The sequence below is a fragment of the Rhinopithecus roxellana genome, chromosome 8, assembly GCF_007565055.1.
Source record: "Rhinopithecus roxellana isolate Shanxi Qingling chromosome 8, ASM756505v1, whole genome shotgun sequence".
NCBI classification, from domain to species: domain Eukaryota; kingdom Metazoa; phylum Chordata; class Mammalia; order Primates; family Cercopithecidae; genus Rhinopithecus; species Rhinopithecus roxellana.
In genome coordinates this window covers 10,168,190-10,192,369 of record NC_044556.1, presented here as the reverse complement: position 1 = coordinate 10,192,369, position 24,180 = coordinate 10,168,190, and the positions used below count along the sequence as shown (strand labels likewise).

The 24,180-nt window shown below is 54.8% G+C and overlaps 1 protein-coding gene across 7 annotated transcripts in view; it reads right to left on the bottom strand.

The window, feature by feature from the left end:
- The window catches only part of RFX2 (regulatory factor X2), a 128,868-nt gene that overhangs the window by 8,315 nt on the left and 96,373 nt on the right, over positions 1–24,180 (bottom strand). For all 7 annotated transcript variants that reach the window (XM_030936197.1, XM_030936200.1, XM_030936194.1 and 4 more), the window contains 8 exons: positions 13,370–13,551; positions 11,120–11,239; positions 7,698–7,813; positions 5,620–5,738; positions 5,195–5,307; positions 4,541–4,695; positions 1,762–1,859; positions 341–490 (listed from right to left, as the gene is read on the bottom strand). In XM_030936197.1, coding sequence (XP_030792057.1) covers positions 341–490; positions 1,762–1,859; positions 4,541–4,695; positions 5,195–5,307; positions 5,620–5,738; positions 7,698–7,813; positions 11,120–11,239; positions 13,370–13,551 — 1,053 coding nt within the window. The remainder of the gene's footprint in view (positions 1–340; positions 491–1,761; positions 1,860–4,540; positions 4,696–5,194; positions 5,308–5,619; positions 5,739–7,697; positions 7,814–11,119; positions 11,240–13,369; positions 13,552–24,180) is intronic.

Sequence of the window (24,180 nt, the reverse complement as noted above, 5' to 3'; positions counted from 1 at the left end):
GTGGGCTGGCACTTTGCCAAGCCCAGGGGACAGAGTCAGGAAAATGGCCACAGGGAGGTCAACGTGGTGCCAGGATCCTGGAAACCAGGAGCCTTTGTGAGGAAAATGAGCAGGAGTGTTGGTCACAGCACCTGGACGCCAGAGGGCCCTGAGAGATGATGGAGTAGAGAGAGCTGGGGGCCGTGGGTGGGCTTTGGCCTGGGACCCGTGTCATGCAACAGAACTGTGGCCAGGCTCGGGGCAGGGGGCCAGGTTTTGCCATGGGCTCCACTCGGTGGGTTTGCTGGTTTTGCTGGAGGGTGGGAAGCCCAGGCCCTGGGGACGGCGTGGAGGAGGTCACCTGCACATTGGCAAAGTCCACGCGGTTGAGGTCGCTGAGCATCTGGTTGATCTGGGACGTGTTCTGCAGCACCGCCCGGGCCGCCTGCGCCAGGTGGTTGAGGGATGTGTAGCGCCGCAGCGTCTGGGCAAAGGCACTGACGACGCCCACCTGTAAGCCAGGGCGCGTGGTGAGCAGGGTTCACAGGGAAGAGCCTGTTCCGCCGCGCTCCTTGCAGGGGTGCCAGGGCTCAGGGACAACACAGGGAGCAGGGAGCAGGAAACAGCAACCTGGGCAGGGAAGAGGGAACCCCCTGCTATTCTTAGGGACCCAGTGGGTGAGAATCAGTGAAGCAGAGACCTCGCCGGTGCATCGCACGCGTCGCTAACCGAAGCCCATGTCCCGCTGAGTTAGAATTCACAACTGGCACCATGACCACTTCTAGAGTCCTTGTGGCTCTCTGGAGGGGCTATTGAGACCACAGATTCCTGGGTGCTATAGGGTCAGACTTTTAGTGGGTGTGGCCTGGGAATCTTATTTTATTAAGAGATGGGGTCTTGCTTGTTGCCCAGGCTGATCTCCAACTCTTGGCCTCAAATGATCCTCCTGTCTTGGGCTCCCAAAGTGCTGGGATTACAGGTGTGAACCACTGCACCGGCCCTGAATCTGAATTTTTAACAATGACCTGATCAATGCTTGCACCACTGCCTAACAGATCAATTCCAAAGAGCAGGCGGGTGCCCTGTAGCTGCCTCCGTTTCACCCAAGAGCCCTTCAAGAAATGCTCATGATGGCTGGGTGCGGTGGCTCACGCCTGTAATCCCAGCACTTTGGGAGGCCGAAGCAGGTGGATCACCTGAGGTCAGGAGTTCGAGACCAGCCTGGCCAGCATGGCGAAACCCTATCTCTATTAAAAATACAAAAAAATTAGCCAGGTGTGGTGGTGGGCGCCTGTAATCCCAGCTATTCGGGAGGCCGAGGCAGGAGACTCGCTTGAACCTGGGAGACAGAGTGAGGCTCTGTCTCAAAAAAAAAAAAAAAAAAAAAAAAAGAATGCTCATGAGAACGGTGGGTAATCACTCTCTTTTCCACAAGTCGGCCAAGGTTCTACATTTCAAATTCGATTGATTTGTGGCCAAGATTATAGCAATAAGAGTCACAGCAAGGAGATTAAATTTCCCTAATAAGATGAGCACAGAAACACACTATCTGTTCTGAACTGACTCAAAGATATGACATCAAATGACATCTTCTGTTGTTCCCCTTCCTGCCAGCACTGATGCATCATCGACTGTGTGCTCAGGGCTTCCTTAAGGGACCGATTACTCTCATGACACAGGGACGAAGCCAGCGCTCTCCGGGACACAGTGGTCCTCATGCTCTCCTGGAGTGGAGCCCCTCCCAGCCATAGTTGGGGAGCCCAGGCCCCACCCCGGACATACCTTGGTCTGGATGACCTGTTGTGGGAAGTCGCTCATGGCATTTGTCAACCAGCCTTCCAAGCTCTTGGCAAAGTTACGGATGGCCTGTGTCAAGGTACCTGGGGGATACAGACCATGATATTACCAGGGGGAAAGGCAGTGACTGGACATTGGAAATCAGCATTCAATGTAAGAGCTGGCCCAAGTGCGATGACAATCACCACCAAGAAGAACAAGCCACAGAGGCCGGGGGAACCGAGGACACTTAGACACGGGAAGAACTGGGCGTGGCCCAGTGCTGCTGGTCACCACCCACTGCCTATGTGGGTCTCACAGGGGGCAGTTCTCCCCAGGGACACGGTGCTGTCTGGGGTTGTGAACGGTCATCATGCGGGGCGCCTCAGGCATGGAGTGGGTGGAGGCCACGGATGCTTCTCAGCACCTCGCAGTGCCCAGGATGGCCCCACCCCAGAGAACGATCCAGCCCCAGATATCAACAGTGCCAAGGGAGAGAAGCCTTGACACAAACACATACACACACACACACACACACGTAAATACATTCTACCAACTTCCTAATTTATTTTAAAGTGGCTTACAATAAGAAACAAATAGTAAGACTGTTAAAAAAAAAAAAAAAAAAGACTAGCGTGGTGGCTCACGCCTGTAATCCCAGCACTTTGGGAGGCTGAGGTGGGCAGATCACCTGAGGTCAGGAGTTCGAGACCAGCCTGGCCAACATGGTGAAACCCCATCTGTACTAAAAATACAAAAATTATCTGGGCGTGGTGGTGGGTGCCTGTAATCCCAGCTACTCGGGAGGCTGAGGCAGGAGAATCACTTGAACCCGGGAGGCAAAGACTGCAGTGAGCCAAGATCACGCCACTGCACTCCAGCCTGAGTGACAAGAGTGAAACTCTGTCTAAAAAAAAGAAACAGAAAAAAGAAAACAGAAAAATATTTTAAAATGCAAAAGGAAAGATACCCCAAACTCCCACCATAACGTAGAAACTCAAACAAGGCATTGCCCTGAACAGTTTTCAGGCAGACAGCAAGGCCAGGCCAAATGTGTGATACTTTTGCTGTTTCCCATCTTCCAGCAAAGGTTGCACAGAGTTTACTCAGCAGGACGGAGAGCTGCCTGGTACTAATGGGCTCGGATGTTTGTGGATGGCCTGCGGGGCACAGCCCGTGGTCCTGATGCTGTGATTTATGAAGAGAGGCCTCTGTGCCCAGCTTCCTTGACGACCCCCAGGGTTTTGGGGAGCTTGGCACGGGCCTCGACTGAGGGCCCACTCATGGTGGATGCTCTCACTGCCTCGGGAACTGGAGGCCCTAGGAGGTCTCCAAGGGCACAAGTGAGCCCTGCTGTGGGCCTAGCTTCTTTCCTCACTGTGCCTATCACTCTCTCCCCACCCCCACAAGTCCTGTGGGAAATCACAGGTGGGGCGCTGGGGTGTAAATGTCTCCTGGAATCCTATGGTGCTGGGAAGTGGGGTCTGGCTGGGGGTAAAAGGTCAGCCCCTACCCTAACAGGCTGCAGGAGTCCAGGATCACGTCCCAGCTGCTGCTTCTAAGTTTATGTCTCTGCCCCTCCTATAGGGGGTGGCACTCAGGAAGTGTCACTGTGGGGCTTAAGGGAGGCTGGAGGAAGGTGGCCGGTGGTCTCTCTAAGACCAGGGTGGGCAGCAACCCCACATGGCCCTGGGCCAAGGCTTCCCGCGCAGCGATGGCTCCAGGGCTGCAAGTAGGCTACTCCCAGAGGCCGGCCTGCACACCCCCAGTGAACCTTCCAGAAAGCACCAAGCCCAGCCCGGCTACTCTTGGCAGTGTCCTGACAGCAGGTAGAGCTCACCAGAGTCACTGTGACCTTCCCCTCGAGTCAGAGACAAGGACAAATATGCACGCCAGAGGACACACATTCCACGGCCCACAGCGGCTCTCGCTTAGGGATTTTTTTTTTTTTTTGAGACAGGGTCTCGCTCTGTTGCCCAGGCTGGAGTGCAGAGGTGCGATCATAGCTCATTGTAGCCTCGACCTCCTGGGCTCAGGTGATCCTCCTTCCTCAGCCTCCTGGGTTGCTGGGACGATAGGCATGCAACACCACACCCAGTTAATTTTTGTTTTTTTAGAAACAGGGTCTCACTATGTTGCACAGGCTGGTCTCAAGCTCCTGGGCTCAAGTGATCCTTCTGCTTCAGCCTCCAGAGTAGCTAGGGCTACAGGCGCACACCACCATGCCCAGCTCAATTTTTTTTTTTTTTTTTTTTGAGACAGAATCAGGCTGAGTGCAGTGGTGTGATCTCGGCTCACTGCAACTTCTGCCTCCCGGGTTAAAGCTATTCTCCTGGCTCAGCCTCCCTAGTAGCTGGGACTACAGGCATGCGCCACCGCGCCCAGCTAAATCTTTGTATTTTTAGTAGAGATGGGGTTTCACCATGTTGGTCACACTGGTCTCAAACTCCTGACCTCAAATGATCCTCCCGCCTCCACCTCCCAAAGTGCTGAGATTACAGACGTGAGCAACATTGCCTGGCCCCAGCTAATTTTTTTTTTTTTTTTTAGAGATAAGGTCTCACTATGTTGCCCAGGCTGGTCTCAAACTCCTGGGCTCAAGCGATCTGTCTGCCTCATCCTCTCAAAGTACGGGGGTCACTGGCATGAGCCACTGCGCCTGGCCCCTTTTGGGTTTTCTGTGAAAGCGATAGTCCAAGGTGGCTGAAGATGTACATGTAAGAAAGGACAGAGGAGGCAGGAAGAGAGGATGGAGCGGCACCAGGCGGGACCGTGCATCACTTACTGGGGACCGGCCTCAGCACGTCAGGGATGAGAATCTCCACCAGCGCCTGGTAGAGGATGTGGTCGCAGCTCCTCATCCACCTGAGGATGGGGTCGCATTGACACAGGGAGATGAGCTTGTCCTTGGGCAGGACGGCACCCTCGGGGTCTTCATCACTGTGGAGAGAGGGGAGACAGGTGAGCTGTGGCCTGGCCCAGCTGGGCTCGCTCAGCCACGGGAGTGACCAGATAGCTGGGCTGCGGGACTTCTGCCCAACGGTGGGGCTGGGGTTTTGCTCCCCGTCCCTGAGGCTCAGTGGGTCCCCTCCCGCCGTGTTGCACCCAGCGGTCCACGCTGTCCCTCCCCTGCCAGTGGTCATACTGTCATACTGCGTCTCACTGCAGCTATGGGTTGGGGTCACTTCTACTTGGGATTGCATCATGGTCACCTCTAAAATCCTCCCTATTCAAATGGTCTGACCTGGAAAAGGGGCAGATGGCAATGTGAATTTCAAGCCAGCTCTACCAAGTCTAAAAATCACAGGGACGGAGGCAGAGGGGTCTGAGCCCTAGTTCTTGGAGAGTTGATGCTTTTGTTTATGGGTTACCTGTGGACGTCAGCAGGGGGTTAAGACTTGGGGGGGGGCTGTGAACCCAGCCAGGGTGTGGCAGTCACCTGGCAGGAAGAGAGGTGGGGCCGTCACTGGAGGAGGCCTTGGAGTTCCAGAAGGAGAGCCACAGCTTCTCGATGTAGTGGAACTGGAGGTTCATCACCACATCTACAGTCGCCTAGGAATGAAGGCACCGGTGAGACAGACGAGTGCGTGCGCCCATCACGTGCACTCAGCACACGTCAAGTGAGCAGCCGTGATCCGGGCTGCAGCGGGGTGCCCTGGAATCCCAAGGGAGGCCACAGAGAGGAGAGGAGCAGGCGATGGACATGGATGTGGAGGGGCTGCTGCTCCAGAGAGGATGCTTGTGGGGGCTCGGGGCTCCGTCTCCTCAGCATCACCCGGGGACGCTGGGGACCCTGGCCTGAACGACGATGGCAGTTCCCGGGAGGGACACATAGGAGCTGCCTGCCTGGGCTGGGGCGGTCACCTCGCAGTGCCGTCTGTACACCAGCTGCAGGGCCTTGACGTCGTGCAGTGTGACGCCGTCCTGCAGCAGGACGCTGCCCAGGTCGGGCGCTGGGAACTCGGGGAAGACGTGGGAGACATCTAGGGGAGGAACACGGGAACATCAGAATCGGGGCTCTTAGGAAACCGCGGACAACGGGAAGGCCATGGGTGGATGGGGGGCCCAGAAACAGATGTTCTGCCCCACCCCATGCAGTCAGAGAATTTGTTTATTTCTTTTGTTTTTCTTTTTTGAGACAGGGCCTTGCTCTGTTGCCCAGGCTGGAGTGCAGTGGCACGATCTCGGCTCACTGCAACCTCCAGCTCCTGGGTTCAAGCGATTCTCCTGCCTCAACCTCCCGGGTAGCTGGGATTACAGGTGTGCGCAACAATGCCGGCTAAGTTTTGCATTTTTTAGTAGAGACGGGATTTCGCCATGTTTTGACCAGGCTGGTCTCGAAATCCTGACCTCAGGTGACCCGCCCACCTCGGCCTCCCAAAGTGCTGGGATTACAGGCGTGAACCACCATGCCTGGCCTTTTTTTTTTTTTTTTTTTGAGACAAAGTCTCGCTCTGTCACCCAGGCTGGAGTGCAGTGGCAAGATCTTGGCTTACTGCAACCTCCTCCTCCTGGGTTCAAGCGATTCTCCTGTCTCAGCCTCTTGAGTATTTGGGATTACAGGCGTGTGCCACCATGCCTGGCTAATTTTGAATTTTTTTGGTAGAGATGGGGTTTTGCCATGTTGGCCACGTTGGTCTCAAACTCCCGACCTCAAGTGATCTGACTGCTTTAGCTTCTCAAAGTGCTGGGATTATAGGCATGAGCCACCGCGCCCGGCACAGTCAGGGAATTTGTAAGTGCTGGGATTACAGGCGTGAGCCACCGCACCCAGCACAGTCAGGGAATTTGTAAGCATCAGTTTTCTCAGGTAGAAAATGGAGAGAATATTACCACCTCCCAGGAACATTAAATATGCAGACACAGAAAGCCCTGAGTCCAAGCCCTGGCACATAGCAAGTACCCACAGAGCCAGCTCAGGGTAGCACATCTCAGGGAGAAGGCCAGCCACAGTGTCCCTGCAGTGATCTCCTGAAGATGGGCCTGACCCCACCTCAATCTCTGCAGGAGACTCAACCCAGGAGGGTTCTGTTTGGGCTCAAAAAAGATCATAAACTGCATGGAAGCCGCTGAGTGTGTACAGAGCCCGCCTGAATCACGATACTGATACCAGTGAGCCTTCCTTGGCCGTCCCCCAACCCCCCGCCCTCCCTCATGGCAGGTTCTGAGTTAGGGCCTTCCTGGGGCAGAGATGGCACCACCACTAGGCCAGCTGGAGGAGAACGCTGTCCCCTGAGCAGTCCCCAGGGAGGAGGCCAAGACCGCCTCATGTTGGGGAACTGGGAGCACCCCGAAAGCTCCAGGCAAGAAGGAAGAAAGCCCAGATGGCAGGCAAATCCTGGTGCACCCTGAGTAGAGAGTATTTAGCACTCTTTCTTTTTTCTTTAATTTGAAAGGCAGAGTCTCGCTCTGTCGCCCAGGTTGGAGAGCAGTGGCGTGTTCACAGCTCACTGCAGCCTCGAACTTCTGGGCTCAAGTGAGCTTCCTTTCTCAGCCTCCTGAATAGGTGGGACCACAGGAGCTTGCTGCTATGCCTGGCTAATTATTTATTTATTTATTTATTTTTTAGTATGTTGCTCAGGCTGGTCTTGAACTCCTGAGCTCAAGTGATCCTCCCGCCTTGGCCTCCCAAGGTGTTGGGGTCACGGGCATGAGCCGCCTGTCCTCTAGTGTTCTTCCTGATGGTCATTTGATTTTATTTTCTCATTTTTCTGATGGTCACTTTATATATTAATTTTTTTTTGGCATGTGCTGATTATTCTAAAGTCTCAGGGATGTCAAAAAGAAGGTCTATCGAGAACTTTCTATTTGACCGAAAAGGTGTCTCATAAGAAAACTGTCGGAAGCGGACGTTTAGATGCCACTGGTTCTACTGGTGTTGAAACCCAGGAGTGTGGCGAGCCGATGGGAGCCCCGCTGTGGGGCCTGTCCGGGCCTCTCACCTATGTACTGCTGGTGGTGCTGGCTCTGCGCGGCCATGGTCTGTTCTGGAGTGCTGTGCAGGCTGCTGTGGGAGCCGCTGTCCCCAAGGCTGTCCGTCTTCTGGGCTGGCCGGTACCTAGGCCGGGAACACACATGCCACCGTGAGGCCCAGCAGCCCTGCTGGGGGTGGGCCCAAGGAGTGGGGGCTGGGCAGGATTCAGTCAGGCATGTGCGTGTATGGTGTTTACAAGTTGCGGTCAAATACACATAACACAAAAGTTACCATCGGAACCATTTGGAGTGCACAGCTCAGCAGCATGAAGCACATTCACGTGGCTGTGCAACCGTTACGATCGTCATCTCCAGAACTTGTTCATCTTCCCACACTGAAGCTCTGTCCCCATGAAACACTCACTCCCCATCCCTGTCCCCAGCCCCTGGCACCCTGTCTCTGTGAATCTGACGACTCTAGGGACCTCCTAGGAGTGGGGTCATACAGGATTTGTCCTTTTGCAACTGGCCTGTCTCACTGAGCGTTGTGTCCTCAAGGTCCACCGAGTTGTAGCCTGTGTTGGAATTTCCTCCTCCTTGTTTTTTTTTTTTTTGAGACGGAGTCTTGGTGCAGTGGTGCCATCTCTGCTCACTGCAAGCTCCGCCTCCTGGGTTCACGCCATTCTCCTGCCTCAGCCTCCCGAGTAGCTGGGACTACAGGCGCCCACCATTGCGTCCAGCTAATTTTTTGTATTTTTAGTAGAGACGGGGTTTCACCGTGTTAGCCAGGATGGTCTCAATCTCCTGACCTCGTGATTCGCCTGCCTCAGCCTCCCAAAGTGCTGGGATTACAGGCGTGAGCCACTGTGCCCAGAATAGAATTTCCTCCTTTTTTTTTTTTTTTTTTTGAGACGGAGTCTTGCTCTGTCGCCCAGGCTGGAGTACAGTGGCACGATCTCGGCTCACTGCAAGCTCCGCCTCCCGGGTTCATGCCATTCTCCCGCCTCAGCCTCCGAGTAGCTGGGACTACAGGTGCCCACCACCTCACCCGGCTAATTTTTGTATTTTTAGTAGAGACGGGTTTTCACCGTGTTAGCCAGGATGGTCTCAATCTCCTGACCTCATGATCTGCCCGCCTCGGCCTCCCAAAGTGCTGGGATTACAGGCTTGAGCCACCACGCCCGGCCGAATTTCCTCCTTTTTAAGGCTGAATAATATTCCATCATATGGATGAACCACAGTTTGTTAATGGACACTTGAGAAAATAGATACATATTTCCCCCTAACATTTCTCTCTCAGAAAAAAAGTGAAATTCTTGGCCGGGCACAGGGGCTCATGCCTGTAATCCCAGAAATTTGGGAGGCCGAGGCGGGTGGATCACCTGAGGTCGGGAGTTCGAGACCAGCCTGACCAACATGGAGAAACCCCATCTCTACTAAAAATACAAAATTAGCTGGGCGTAGTGGCACTTGCCTGTAATCCCAGTGACTCAGGAGGCTGAGGCAGGAGAATCGCTTGAACCCGGGAGGCGGAGGTTGCGGTGAGCCGAGATTGCACCACTACACTCCAGCCTGGGCAACAAAAGTAAAAGTCAGTCTCAAAAAAAAAAAAAGGGGGGGAAGGGGGAGGAATTCTTTGCTTGAATCACAAACATCTTATTATTGGTGCAATCCCAGAAGTTCTGAGACTTTCATTTTGAGCCAGACAGTGGTGGCAGCCTGTGCAGGCAGCGCTGAGAAACACTCAAGGAAGGCTTTCCAGGTGCTGGGCTCCTGGAAGTCCGGTGTGTGGTAGGGAGGGGGCTGGCCTGAGCCGGACCATCTCTGGGGAGCCTCCCTCCTCAAATACAAAGCGGGGCAAGGCCTACAGGGAGGTGGGAGGCCATGCCGGCGAGGTGTGTGTAAACCACCTGGCTCAGGGCAGGCTGTGGGCATCACACAGACACAGGCTCAGGCTGTGGCTTCCAAATGCAAATGGCATCAGCCTGTCCCCCTGAAATGTGTGTCGCTGCTCCTAAAATGACACATTGCCTGGAGCACAGGTTCACAGGTGTTTGCCAGGGGCCCAAACTGAACAACAGCAGCGAGCTCCAGAGTCCGTGTCTGCAGACAATGAGGTACAGAAGGAATGCTCGGGAAACTCTCTCCTGGAACCTCCAACTCCTGGGAGTGGCTGTGTGGTCAGGAGTCACCGGCTGACTCAGAGCAGCTGGAATGGGTTTTTGAGATACACACATACATGGGTGGCTCTGTGCAGAGAGCCCCACACCAGGTGTGAAGGTGCCACATGGGGCTATTGCAATGCGGCCCCTGCTCTCAGGGTGGGCACTTGTGAAGGCACACTAGGAGGCAGCAATATTTGAATGTGCCCTAAACCAGGGGCCAGCAAACTATGGCCTGAAGGCCATTTCTGCTACTTGTTTTTATAAATAAAGTTTTATTGGCACACAGCCACACCCATCATCTTCATGCTGTCTGTGGCTGTTTTCAGGATGCAGCCAAATTGAACAGTCATGACAGAGACTGTCTGGCCTGCAAGGCTAAGATATTTGCTGTCCAGCTCTTTACAGGAGAGGTTTGCTGAGCCCTGCCTTAGAAGATGAGAAAGTTTGTGATGGTTGGAGAAGAGGATATTCCAGAAAATGACCAGGGCTTTCCAGCCACTGGATCCAAAGGTCAAGAAGTCATGACTTGAGCACATCTGCTGCTTTCTCCTGGCTTCTTGGGTTATTTGCAGAGTACTCTCTCTCTTTACTTCCTAAGTTTTACAAATTAAGGGTCTGTGATTCCAACTATAAGACACTGGGTAAGGGGGAAAACTGTGGATGGTAAAGGATTAGCAGTTGCCACAGACGGGGGCACGGAGGGAAAGCTGGGTAGGCAAAATGTGGCAGATTTTTAGGGCTGTGAAAGGACTCTGTGTGACACTGTGATGGGGGGCACATGTCATTATAGGTTTGTCCAAACTGTAGAATGCAACACCAAGAGTGAGCCCTGATGTCGACTGTGGACTCTGGGGGGTGATGCTGGCTCCATGGAGGGTCATGAGTTGTAACCAATGCACCGCTGTGTGGGGGAGGCGGATGGTGGTGGGGGAGGCGGATGGTGGGAGAGGCGGCGGGGAGCGGCGCTGGGGGTGTAGAAGAACTCTCTGTACTTTCTACTCAATTTTGCTGTGAACCTAGAATGACTCTAAAAAATGAAGTCTGTTAAAAACAGTTTTAAATGGTCTAAACAAAAGTCTGAAAACAGTTAGCTGGAGGAGGTTGCATCCCAGCCTCCTGTGTCTCCTGCTAGACTCACCTCATTCTCAGCGGAGGGGGATACCTTGGCTTTCCCAGGATGCTGGAGACTAGGGAGTTATGATGAGTTCATTTCACGTTGGAGAAACACCTCTCCCTCCGTGCTCCAGGGGAAAGCCAGCCCCGCCCAGCTCGGCCCGGGCACGCACCTGGGCTTCTGATGCATGGGCTGCTGCCGCATGGCCATGTACTGCGTGTCCTCCTGCAGCCGGTTCAGCGGAGAGTCTGGCTTCAGACGAATCCCATAGTAATGGTACTTCGAGTTGCCCCTGGAAACCAAACATCCCAGGGTCAGCTCCCTTTGCCGACGTCCTGAACAACAAGATAGGCTGGGATTCTTTTTCTTTCTTACTTCTTCTTTTTTTTTTTTTTTTTCTGAGACAGAATCTCACTCTGTCGCCCAGGCTGGAGTGCAGGGGTGCCATCTGAGCTCACTGCAATCTCTGCCTCCTGGGTTTAAGAGATTCGCCTGCCTCAGCCTCCCGAGTAGCTGGGATGACAGGTGTGGGCCATAATGCCTAGCTAATTTTTGTATTTTTAGTGGAGACAGGGTTTCGCCATGTTGGCCAGGCTGGTCTCAAACTCCTGGGCTCAAGCGATCCTCCCACCTTGGCCTCTCAAAGTGCGGGGATTACAGGCGTGAGCCACCGCGCCTGGCCTCTTCTCTCTCTTTTTTTTTAGAGACAGGGTCTCACTCTGTCACCTGGGCTGGAGTGTAGTGGTGCAATCACCACTCACTGTAGCCTTGACCTCCTGAGCTCAAGTGATCCTCCTGCCGCAGCCTCTGAGTAGCTGGGATTGCTGGCGTGAGCCGCCACACTCGGAAGGTAGGTACTCTTTTTTGGCCTTTCACTTTGGCCTCTCTGGTTCAGCATTTCCTGAACTGCATGAGGAATGTGATGAAGGAATTCTGCACCTAATACCTTTGTCATGGAGAGTCCTCTCTCACAGGCTAGTATAATACAGGCTTGGACAAGTCCTGTGTGGAGAACACCAGGTCAGCTTTGCTGAGCTCCACATGGCCTATCTCTATTATTATTACCATTATTATTATTAACAACTCTTCCCTATCCCTTTCAGTCATCTAGTAACACATTTTGGAAAAAGGCACAGTTTGGGAACCATTACATTAGTTTATTACAGGAGAATGATGATCAGAGGGTTTTAAACAATTGAGCTCAGAAAACAGCTCAGAGTCCTTACAGGAGAGAAGCACTAACCCACAGACATGGCTGTGGAGATACCAGCTCACAGGATGCCATTTCTCCAGAGCTGGCAACAAGGACACGCAGGAAGCACCTGGGTCCTTTCTTTTTATTTCTTTTTCTTTTATTACTATATTTTTGAGACAGCGCCTTACTCTGTTGCCCAGGCTGGAGTGCAGTAGTGTGATCTCGGCTCACTGCAACCTCCCAGGTTCAAGAAATGCTCCAGCCTCGGCTGGGTGCGGTGGCTCACGCCTGCAATCCCAGCACTTTGGGAGGCCGAGGCGGGTGGATCACAAGGTCAGGAGATCGAGACCATCCTGGCTAACACGGTGAAACCCTGTCTCTACTAAAAATGCAAAAAACTAGCTGGGCGTGGTGGCGGGCGCCTGTGGTCCCACCTACTCGGGAGGCTGAGGCAGGAGAATCAGCTGAACCCAGGAGGTGGAGGCTGCAGGGAGCCGAGGTGATGCCACTGCACTCCAGCCTGGGCAACAGAGCAAGACTCTGTCTCAAAAACAAAAAACCAGTAAATGGTAAATCCAGCTTTGCTGGATAAACCAGAGGCTACATTTTGTTTGTCTGTTTGTTTGTTTGACACAGGGTCTTGCTCTGTTGCCCAGGTTGGAGTGCAGTGGTGCAACTGTGGCTCACCACAGCCTCAACCTCCTGGGCTCAAGTGCTTCTCCCCTCTCAGCTTCCCAAATAGGTGAAATTACAGGTGTGCAAATAGGTGTGCACCACTATGCCTGGCTAATTTTTAATGTTTTTGTAGAGATGAGGTCTTGCTATGTTGCCCAGGCTGGTCTTGAACTCCTAGTCTCAAGTGATCCTCTTGCCTCGGCCTCCCAAACTGTTGCGATTTCAGGCGTGCACCATGACACCTGGCCCAGAGGCTGCTCTAAACAAACAAACAAACAAACAAACAAACAAATGTATTGTTTGGGAAATTTCAAAAGGAGAGAGAAAACCAGAGTGACCTCCATGTCCCATCACCAGCTTCTAAAGCCAATGCCGCGGGCTACGCCTGGCCACAGCCAAGGCTGCCGCCAACTGAAAGTACCTGCAAGCACTCCAGGGGTGGCTGCAAATCAGGACACCTGGACAGGAGGCGGAAGCCTGGCATTTTCCCAAAAGCTCCATTTCTTGGGAAAGGAAGAGGAAGGACAGGTGGGCTGGGGGTCGTCTACCCACCTGGTGCCCAGCCGCCGTGTCCTCAGCCCCATAAACACAGAACGGATCAGCTTCCCGAAGGAGGCGGCATTCACCGGGTCCAGCTTGTGCTCCTGGCAGTGCCGAAGGTAGTGGTTGTAAAGAGAACTTCGGGGGAGACTCACACCTTCCGCAGTTTCGTAATTATCCAACAGCCACTGGAGCTGCGGAAAGAAACCCATGCCTGCGTTTGTCAGAAGCCTGAGGAGCATTAATGTGCCAACGTGGACTCGTTCAGAGAATTCCTTGCGTTCCCTGTATTACCAAACGGGATGAGGAAATCCATCTTTTCTTTCTTTTTGAGGCAGAGTCTTGCTCTGTCGCCCAGGCTGGAGTGCAGTGGTGCAGTCTCGTCTCCCTGCAGCCTCCGCCTCCCGGGTTCAAGCGATTCTCCTGCCTCAGCCTCCCAAGTAGCTGGGATTACAGGCACCCACCACCACGCCCGGCTAATTTTTTGTATTTTTAGTAGAGATGGGGTTTCACCATGTTGCCCAGGCTGGTCTCAAACGCCTGACCTCAGGTGATCGGCCTGTCTCAGCCTCCCAAGGTGCTGGGATTATAGGCGTGAGCCACCGTGCCCAGCTGGAAATCCATCTTTGTGGTCTCTGATTTGAATTCTCTAAGCAGATTAATGAATAGCTCATTTTCTTTCATTTATTGATTCTTCCATGTTTAGCCTGGTTTTCCGTTTCCTGGACTTAATTTGTAAAAATCTGGGTGTGATCAAGAACTACTAGGTTCCGTCTTCAGTCACTTAAATGCCCACACACACCACGCAGGGTTTAAACACCAAATAGCTCCTCAACATACAGGAATGGAGAGAAATTCTGATGCTAAACAGGAAGATTGAAGAAGACTTGGGGGACCGCACAGCCCCGGGTTCTGTAGTAAGCAGTGAGCTAACATGTACTGAGATCCCTCATTGAGGGAGGTGCAAATGGAAATTCAATAAAATACACAAATGCTTATACACACGGTTTTGTGTCCGAGTCAAAAGGCAGGACATAGCTACTTGGGAGGCGGAGGCGGGAGGATTGCTTGAGCCCAGGAGGTGGAGGCTGCAGCGAGCTAAGGTCGCGCCACTGCACTCCATCCAGCCTGAGCGACAGAGCGAGACTTTGTCTCTTTCAAAAAACAAAACAAAAAGATGGGCTAAATGAGTCTAGAGCCAAGGACTATGCCTCGAGAGGTTAACATCCAGTTAGAAGGGCAAGAACTGTCCACATGAAGAGCTCAGTCCCCACACTGGGCTTCGACGCAAAGGTGTCCCACCCACCAACTGATGTCCTGAGCCAAGTGCCTTAAAGGCTGCGGCTTAATTCTGGTTTCCACCTCTCCCTCTGCTATCGTCTGTCTCCTGATCCAGAGAGGTTTGCTATGTGAATACAAAAGGCTTCCCTGATGCCTGCCATTTGGAGAAAGACAGGAATTTCACGCATGGAAGCGAGGCCAGTCCAGATCCCACGTCAAGGGCAAGGGCGTCGGGGGAAACCGGCTGTCCCTACCTGGTCCACTTTGTGTGAGGCTGTCGGCTGCTTTGTCTAGGCTTAGCCCTGCTTCCAGAGCTTTGAAGGGCTCCTGTTGCCTGGGCCCTTCAGAGTGGGCAGTGCTGGGTCCTCAGCCCTCCCCCACCGGGCATGTTGGGTGCCTGCACAGCCCTTGGCCTGGGAAGCCCTTGTCCCTGTGCCCCACACACCCCACAAGACACAAAGCCGGCCTGTCCCCTGGAAATATCTGTCCCCTCACCACAGCACCCTCCCCCACACCGTCACGTTTGCTGTCTGTTTGCCCCCGCTCCCCCACACTCAGCATTGCAAGCTGGGGAGGAAGTAAGCGTGCATCTCCTTTTTATTATTTATTTATTTATTGAAATGGAGTCTCACTCTTGTCACCCAGGCTGGAGTGCACTGGCGCAATCTTGGCTCACTGCAACCTCCACCTTCCAGCTTCAAGCGATTCTCCTGCCTCAGCCTCCCGAGTAGCTGGCATTATAGACATAAGCCGCCACGCCTGGCTTATGTTTTTTGTATTTTTAGTAGAGATGAGATTTTGCCATGTTGGCCTCAAATTCCTGACCTCAGATGGTCCAGCTGTCTTGGCCTCCCAAAGTGCTGGGATTACAGGCGTGAGCCACCGCACCCGGCCTTCATCTCCTTTTTATGAAAGAGTGCTATGGGGTGGTTCTGACCAGCCCTGCACCAACAACCAGCACCTTGGGACCCCTCTTATCTCATCTAAGACCCACCTGATCCAGTGTGTCCCGGCCCCTCCTGCCCTAACAGGGACTGACCCAGGGTCACAGTGGAGTGAGGACCTGCCCTGGGTTCTGGAATGTTTCACAGGATGACAAACAGGTCAAAGGTTGAGGTGAAGGGGTGTGTGGGGCCTGAGCATGGTGGTCTCGTAAGCCGAATCGCAGGTGCGCTGTGGGGCTGAGTCCGTTTTAGAAAGGGGGAGGGTGGCTGGAGTTCAGGGTAGAGATTGGGACCAGATGTGTTACCCTGGAACCAAAGAGCTGAGGACAAAACCTCCAGAGGGGTGGGAAGAGTCACCTGGCAGGGGCACTGCCCATGCGGGTGTTGAGGATGAAGAGGAGCAAAGCCTAAGTCTTGAAGTGCGGGTCCAACCTCACGTGCTGCCTCTAGGGCAAGCCAGGAGGGCTTCAGACCTCCTGACCACAAGCTCCCCTCCAGCTCTGCTCCTGCAGGTAAGTCCTGTGGCCAAACATCCCTCCTTACCAAGGGTACAGGGGTGGTTCCTGCTGCAACCCCTGAGCTTGGATTCCGGCTTCCTGGCAGCCCCCGAATCACTCAAGTAGCCTATCACCTCCTCCGCGGCACCAGAGGCCCCTCGACCTCTTGCTACCACAAAGTCTGCCTCCTGCCACCTGCAGGGCCCTGTGTGAAGTGCAGTGTCCGCCCCTGGCCATGAGTGCAGGTGATGGATCAGCGGTTGCCAATTTCATCTGTCCAGCGTCGGGTGCCATGTGCTTGGCTGTGCCCATCACCGCAGGGAGGGACCCCTGCCCTCTTGTCCTTTGAATAAGGGAGAATTAAAACAAAGGACCCTGAGAAGGGCCCCGGAGTGGAGACTTCATCTCTTCCTCACTTGCCTCTTTGGGAAAAGGCCATCAGAGTTTTCACTTTCCATCGAGTCATTCACACCCTTCATCTTCCAACTTTCTGGACTGGACTTTTTCCGATACAATGGAGGCAGTGTTACTTTTTCTCTTTTTTCTCCTCCAAAGTCCGGCTCTGGCAGAATGCTTGGACACTTAAGAGTCTTCCTCATATTTAATGCTATGAATACTATGAACCACAACCCTGGTGTTGAAGTTAGTGTATGAGTGTGTATATATGTATATACTTTTTTTTTTTAAGAGATAGGGATATATATACATTTTTAGAGACAGGGTCTTGCCCTGTCACCCCAGGCTGGAGCACAGTGGTGCAATCATAGCTCACTGCAGCCTCCAACTCCCAGGCTCAAGTAATCCGCCTGCCTCAGCTTCCCGAAGTGTTGGGATGACAGTCAGGAGCTGCAGTGTGGGCCTGAAGCTTTTCTTCACAGTGCCTTCACTGTCCGGATTTGTCATGTGTGCTTGTCGCCTGTTCCCTGGAGCGCGTGGAGAAGGAGCCAGGTGTGCACATTCGCCTGTTCCCCTGAGCGCATTCCTCCTGAGGGAGGAGAAGGAGCCAGGTGTGCACATTCGCCTGTTCCTCGGAGCGTGCTCTTCCTGAGGGTGGAGAAGGAGCCAGGTGTGCACATTTGCCTGTTCCCCTAAGTGCATTCCTCCTGAGGGAGGAGAAGGAGCCAGGTGTGCACATTCGCCTGTTCCCCTGACCGCGCTCCTCCTGAGGGAGGAGAAGGAGCCAGGTGTGCACATTCGCCTGTTCCCCGGAGTGCACTCTTCCTGAGGGTGGAGATGGAGCCAGCTTTGCCCATGTGGGCATCCGCAGGACCCTGGAGATGTCTCAAGCCTGGCAGCAGAGAAAGACTGTCCGAGGAGGTAGGTGGGGAGCAAACTGAGTGTGTCTGGGTGAAGAAGCCAGAGGCTTCCCTTGGTCATTCTGAGGCTGGGGCCACAGATGCCACTTCTTAGATTGTCCTCAACGGGCAGCAGGAGCCAGGGCCAGTGGCCCCACAGCTCAAGGAGACAAATGATGATGCAGATTTTCAGGCTAAAAGTGTGAGGCCAGATTTTGTGGGTGGTGAGTTGGAAGGAGCACTGGACTAGGAGTCCTGAGAGGTTAGAGTCTAAGACTCCATCCACCAGGAGGACATACTGGTTCACACATAAAGTTTTGGAACAGATGATCCTTCTGCTGTTTACCCCCGACCCCCCATGCTATTTAAGAGTAGAATCGGCCGGGCGCGGTGGCGCAAGCCTGTAATCCCAGCACTTTGGGAGGCCAAGACGGGCGGATCATGAGGTCAGGAGATCGAGACCATGCTGGCTAACATGGTGAAACCCCGTCTCTACTAGAAAAATACAAAAAAACTAGCTGGGCGAGGTGGCGGGCGCCTGTAGTCCCAGTTACTCGGGAGGCTGAGGCAGGAGAATGGCGTAAACCTGGGAGGCAGAGCTTGCAGTGAGCCGAGATTGCGCCACTGTACTCCAGCCTGGGCGACAGAGCGAGACTCCGTCTCAAAAAAAAAAAAAAAAAGAGTAGAATCCTTTGCTTGAGTAATTATGTTGACATTGACACTAAAAGGATGCATAGTTGTCTTGACAACAAGTCCTTCTTGCTCAACATCAAGAAGCCACAGAGAAGACTATGATGTGGCTGGAAGAGTCAGGTCCATTTCTTCCCCCTTCTGCATCGGCGAACTTCCCAGAGGGGAACTGGGTTAGAACTGAAGTGTGATGGGCTTGCAGACTCTGTTCAGGGTCTACGCCTCACCAGCAGGCTGGGAGCCACCTAGGCACAGGGCCTTCCCATCCCTCAGGGCTGGAACCCACACCTGGCGGCGCATCAGACCAGGGGCGAGCGTCACAGGTTGGTTCCGTGAAACCGACCACAAGGGTTCGGCTGCTCCAACCACACCTCGCCCACCTCCCCTGCTCTTGAGGGCTCGGGTACCTTCATGCCAGGAAAGGCCGTAGCTGGACAGAGTCACCTTTCCAGTTTGGGCATGTTCTGCAGTCTGCTTTGTCTGCTGATATTTGCGCTCTTTCTGTGTCAATATCAAACACAAATAAGCAGAATGCTTTCCAAGGAAATGTACAGTGTATCCACATTTGCTGCAATCTGTCAGGATGGCACACTTTTGATGAAATGGATCAACTCCTTCCTTTTAAGGAATAAAAATCCCGAAATGCCAGTGCCTCCCTCTCCCTGGCCCCCCAACAAAGGCCTGTGGTTCTGGGCTCTTTGCAGGCACAGCCCCTGTGGACAGATATCCTCACCTGCAGGTGGGAAGGCAGGGATCATGCCCACCTACCCAGCCCCCTTTATCTCCTAAGATACTTGTTTCTATTCCTGGGGGCAAATTTGCCTGACACTGGCTCCTGGTGGTGAGTCAGAGTCTTGCGGGGCCATACACTAGCTGCTTGGGCAGCTATTCCGACCGTCCACGTGTATCTGTGTTGACATAATCCGACTTGGAACACCCACCTTTTCACCTGTCCCACCAATATTTACGAGAGCTGACTCTATGCCACTACTTGTTCCAGGTGTGGGGATGCAACAGCGAATAAAAGACACAAACCCCTGTCCTCTGGGAGTGTCCGTTCTTGTCTGGCAGAGACCCACAATAAAGAAGGCAAATGAACTGAATGAGGGCCGGTGCTGAGTGTTATGAGAGAAACTCACCTGGGAAAGGGGACGGGGGCTGCCGCCACAGAGGGACTGGAGGGATGACGCAATAGTAAATTGAGGTGGGGTGACGTGTCAGGCAGGGCTCACTGAGAAAGTGCCCGCTGAGTGAAGACTCGAAGGAGGTGACAGGGAGCCTGGGGAAGACAGCTTCAGGCAGAGGGCCCCACAGTGCAAAGGCCCTGGGGCAGGTCCAAGCATGGTGCATTGGAGAAGGCCCATGTGGCTGGAGGAGGCCAGTGTGGCTGGAGCAGAGTGAGGAGTGGGAGACAGCTGGTCCTGCTGGGCCCTGTGAGCCATTTTGACAACACTGGGTTCTACTTGGAGGGCCAAGGGGAGCCCTGGAGGCTTCCAAGCAGAGCAGTGCGGTGATCTGACCTGGGTTTTAGCAGGCTCACTCTGGCGGCTGCTGCGAGAAGGGGATGGAGGCTGGGTAGGGGTGGGCACCGACGGCTGGCTAGGAGGTGGCCGAAAGAATCCACAGGGACAGTGGCAGCTGGGGAAGTAGTAGAGGTGGAGGAGGTGGGGGGTTCCATCTGGTTCTGGATCTTTCTTGAAGGTGAGGTTGAAGACCATCTCGGGGTGGGCATGAGAGGAGCAGGGAGGTGAGAATGCAGTGGGGTTGGGGGCTGAGCGCCTGGAAGATCGGCTGCCCCTGCCTGAGATGGGACCGTGGGCGGGAGGCGCGGGGGTTGTGGGAGGCACAGGGGTTGTTGAGGGTGGAGGCCATGCACTGAGCTAAGATGCTAACCCAAGGCGGGCAGGAATACCGAGGGAAAACGGCGGCACTTCTGGACAGAGGCCCCTTCTGAGGAGCTGCCGGCTCTAGCAACCCTACCGTGGCCTGCAGGACAGCACGGCCATGGCCCCAGGCTACACAGGTCACCAGCTGAAGGCTAAATGACCTTTGACAATGTGTGTTTCTTGATTTCAAAGGAAGAAGTCACATAACCCTAATATGACTCTTCCACACCCAGCTCTCTCCCGCAGGCTGCGTGAGTGATACGTTTATTTTAGTAGACAGCGCCATCTCGTGGTGACAGAGACTCGGTGAACCTGCTGCGGGGTCCGGGTCGGCTGGTAGCCTGAAGGCAGCCCAGTGCCCCCGGGGACTGAGGCTGCCTCTTCTGCTCATGGTGGCGGCCTGCCACACCCAGTCGGGTGAAGACATTTCATCCCCAGCCCCAGCTCCGTCCCCTTCCCTCTGGAAAGGCTAATCCCCATTTTCACGGCACCATATCCTGCTCTTTCCCAGTTTGGACACTGCTGGGGGCCTCCTCCTCCCTGGGGGTTTCCACGCCAAGCTGACCATCAGCTGACTGGAAGGTTCTTCCAACGTGCAGACCTCCAGGCCCTGCAGACGGCCTGGGTCCAAGCCCCTAGAGGGGAGGCCTGGGAAGCTCCTGTGGACCAGGCTCCCAGCATCTGAATACCTGCTCCCTCCTGAGACAGCGCAGAGGAGGGAACCAGCGCCTTGGAACGTGGGGCCAGCTCCACTCAGAAATGTCTATGGGTGGGCTCCCTGGGTGGATTTTCCCACCTTCTGCCCTCGAATGCTAAGCTCCCTGGAGTGACTTTTTCCTCCTTTTTCACTCCCTATGTTCGGCACTGACCTGGCCAGAACCCTGCACACGGTAGACGGCCGGCTGACGTCACCAGTTGGCAGCAGGCAAGAGGCACACAGGCCCTGCCGCTGGGGAGACCCTCCCTGGGGCTGTCCGAGAGGGGAGGTCTGGGAGGCCACTCAGTCCCAGCCACAGGCAGCCCCGGGGACAGCCGCTGCGAGGGCGCGTCGCCCCGTCCACCAGCAGATCACGTGTTTTAACTCCTCCCTCTCTGGCTCTCACATTTGCCAAAGCAAGATCTAGGTTTGTTCTACTCGTGTGTGTGGTGCACTCTTTAGAAAGATCTTATTTTACTTCCTTGGTTTCAAGTCACCAAGCCCCAAATCTTACTGATCACAGCTCAGGATGGAAGGAAACAACTCAACAGCGAATCATCAGTGAGAAAAAGAAACGTGAGATTTTACCTGCTGGAAAAGCCAGCTCGGGAATGTGAGTCTGTGGGGAAGTGGCCTGAGAAAGTCTGCCTTTCGGATGAAGTGTTAGAAAGCAGGAAGGATCCCAGCAGCCAGAGACAAGCAGTTCATGCATTTTCCCATAGACATTTTTTCTTTTTTTGAGACGGAGTCTCGCTATGTCTCCCAGGCTGGAGTGCAGTGGTGCAATCTCAGCTCACTGCAACCTCCGCCTCCTGGGTTCAAGCTATCCTCCTTTCTCAGCCTCCGGAGTAGCTGGGACTATAGGCATGTGCCACCTCGCCTGGCTAATATTTGTATTTTTGGTAGAGACGGGGTTTCGCCACGTTGATCAGGCTGGTCTTGAACTCCTGACCTCAAGTGGTCCGCCCGCCTTGGCCTCCCAAAGTGCTGGGATCACAGGCGTGAGCCACCGCGCCCAGCCCATTTTCCCACAGACATTTTAACTCTCCTGTGGACACGCTGACTGCCCAGGCTCTGCACCCCCATCCTGCCTGGATCACGCAGCCCTCTTGCCCAGGGCTGAGACCCTGGGCCCGCATGAGTTTGTGTTCAGGTTGAAGATGGCCTGATCCTTGCTGAATGGGGAATGTCTTTCTGCACACTTTCCCATATGTATGTGCTCTGAGTTTAAGACTCGGGGCTGGGGAGATCCTCTTTCCAAGCACGTGGGGAAGACTCCCTTCTCCCTGAGTTCATCTACAGGAAGGACGTCATCTAGCAGTGACACATAACAGGATGACCATGTCCTACGCAGCCTGGAGGGGGCGGGGCACTGAGCAGGGGTCCAGCATGGTGTTCGTTTTGTTTTGTCTTTTTTGCTTCAAGACAATCGGCAGAAGGAGATATTTCTGCCATTTCTTCTAGTGATCAGCCCCCTGAGGCAGAGGGCAGAGGACAGAGGCCTCGCCAGGGGCTGCGGTGAGCAGGTGACCACACCTGTGCCTAACCCAGAAGCCCAGGTTTCCAGACTGTCCTATGTCACTTTCCACCCCCAGAATCACTCACTGACTTTTGAGTAACACCTCATTTTACACATCGGCCAGCACAGAAGTCAGGATGGGATCACAGCGAGGACGGGAGTCAGGATGGGATCACAGCGAGGACGGGAGTCAGGATGGGATCACAGCGAGGACGGAACTCAGGATGGGGTCACAGCGAGGACGGGAGTCAGGATGGGATCACAGCGAGGATGGGAGTCAGGATGGGATCACAGCGAGGACGGAACTCAGGATGGGATCACAGCGAGGATGGGAGTCAGGATGGGATCACAGCGAGGATGGGAGTCAGGATGGGATCACAGTGAGGAAGGGACTCAGGATGGGATCACAGTGGGGACGGGACTCAGGATGGGATCACAGTGAGGACGGGACTCAGGATGGAGTCACAGCGAGGACGGGAGTCAGGAAGGGATCACAGCAAGGACGGGAGTCAGGATGGGATCACAGCGAGGACGGACTCAGGATGGGGTCACAGCGAGGACGGGAGTCAGGATGGGATCACAGCGAGGACGGGAGTCAGGATGGGATCACAGCGAGGACGGGAGTCAGGATGGGATCACAGCGAGGACGGGAGTCAGGATGGGATCACAGCGAGGACGGGAGTCAGGATGGGATCACAGCGAGGACGGGAGTCAGGATGGGATCACAGCGAGGACGGGAGTCAGGATGGGGTCACAGCGAGGACGGGAGTCAGGATGGGATCACAGCGAGGACGGGACTCAGGATGGGATCACAGCGAGGATGGGAGTCAGGATGGGATCACAGCGAGGATGGGAGTCAGGATGGGATCACAGCGAGGAGGGAGTCAGGATGGGATCACAGGAGGAAGGGTCAGGATGGGATCACAGCGAGGACGGGAACTCAGGATGGGGTCACAGCGAGGACGGGAGTCAGGATGGGATCACAGCGAGGACGGGAGTCAGGATGGGATCACAGCGAGGACGGGAGTCAGGATGGGATCACAGCGAGGACGGGAGTCAGGATGGGATCACAGCGAGGACGGGGTCAGGATGGGATCACAGCGAGGACGGGAGTCAGGATGGGATCACAGCGAGGACGGGAGTCAGGATGGGGTCACAGCAGGGACGGGAGTCAGGATGGGGTCACAGCGCGGGCGGGAGTCAGGATGCGTGGTCAACAGCCGGGGGACGGGAGTCAGGATGGGATCACAGCGAGAGGACGGGAGTCAGGAACTGGGGGTCACAGCGGGGACGGGGAGTCAGGATGGGGTCCACAGCGAGGACGGGCGTCAGGTATGGGGTCACAGCAGAGGACGGGAGTCAGGGTCGGGGGGTCACAGCGAGGGGACGGGACTCAGGGTGGGATCACAGCGGAGACGTGAGTCAGGGTGGATCACAGCGAGGACGGGACTCAGGGTGGGGATCACAGCTGAGGACGGAAGTCAGGGTGGGATCCCAGCCGCAGGACTGGAGTCAGGGTGGATCACAGCGAGGACGGGAGTCAGGGTGGGGTCACAGCGAGGATCGGGACTCAGGGTGGGGTCACAGCGAGGACGGGAGTCAGGGTGGGATCACAGCGAGGACGGGAGTCAGGGTGGGATCACAGCGAGGACGGGAGTCAGGGTGGGATCACAGCGAGGACGGAACTCAGGATGGGGTCACAGCGAGGACGGGAGTCAGGATGGGATCACAGCCAGGACGGGAGTCAGGATGGGGTCACAGCGAGGACGGGACTCAGGGTGGGATCACAGCGAGGACGGAACTCAGGGTGGGGTCACAGCGAGGACGGGAGTCAGGATGGGATCACAGCGAGGACGGGAGTCAGGATGGGATCACAGCGAGGACGGAACTCAGGATGGGGTCACAGCGAGGACGGGAGTCAGGATGGGATCACAGCCAGGACGGGAGTCAGGATGGGGTCACAGCGAGGACGGAACTCAGGATGGGGTCACAGCGAGGACGGGAGTCAGGATGG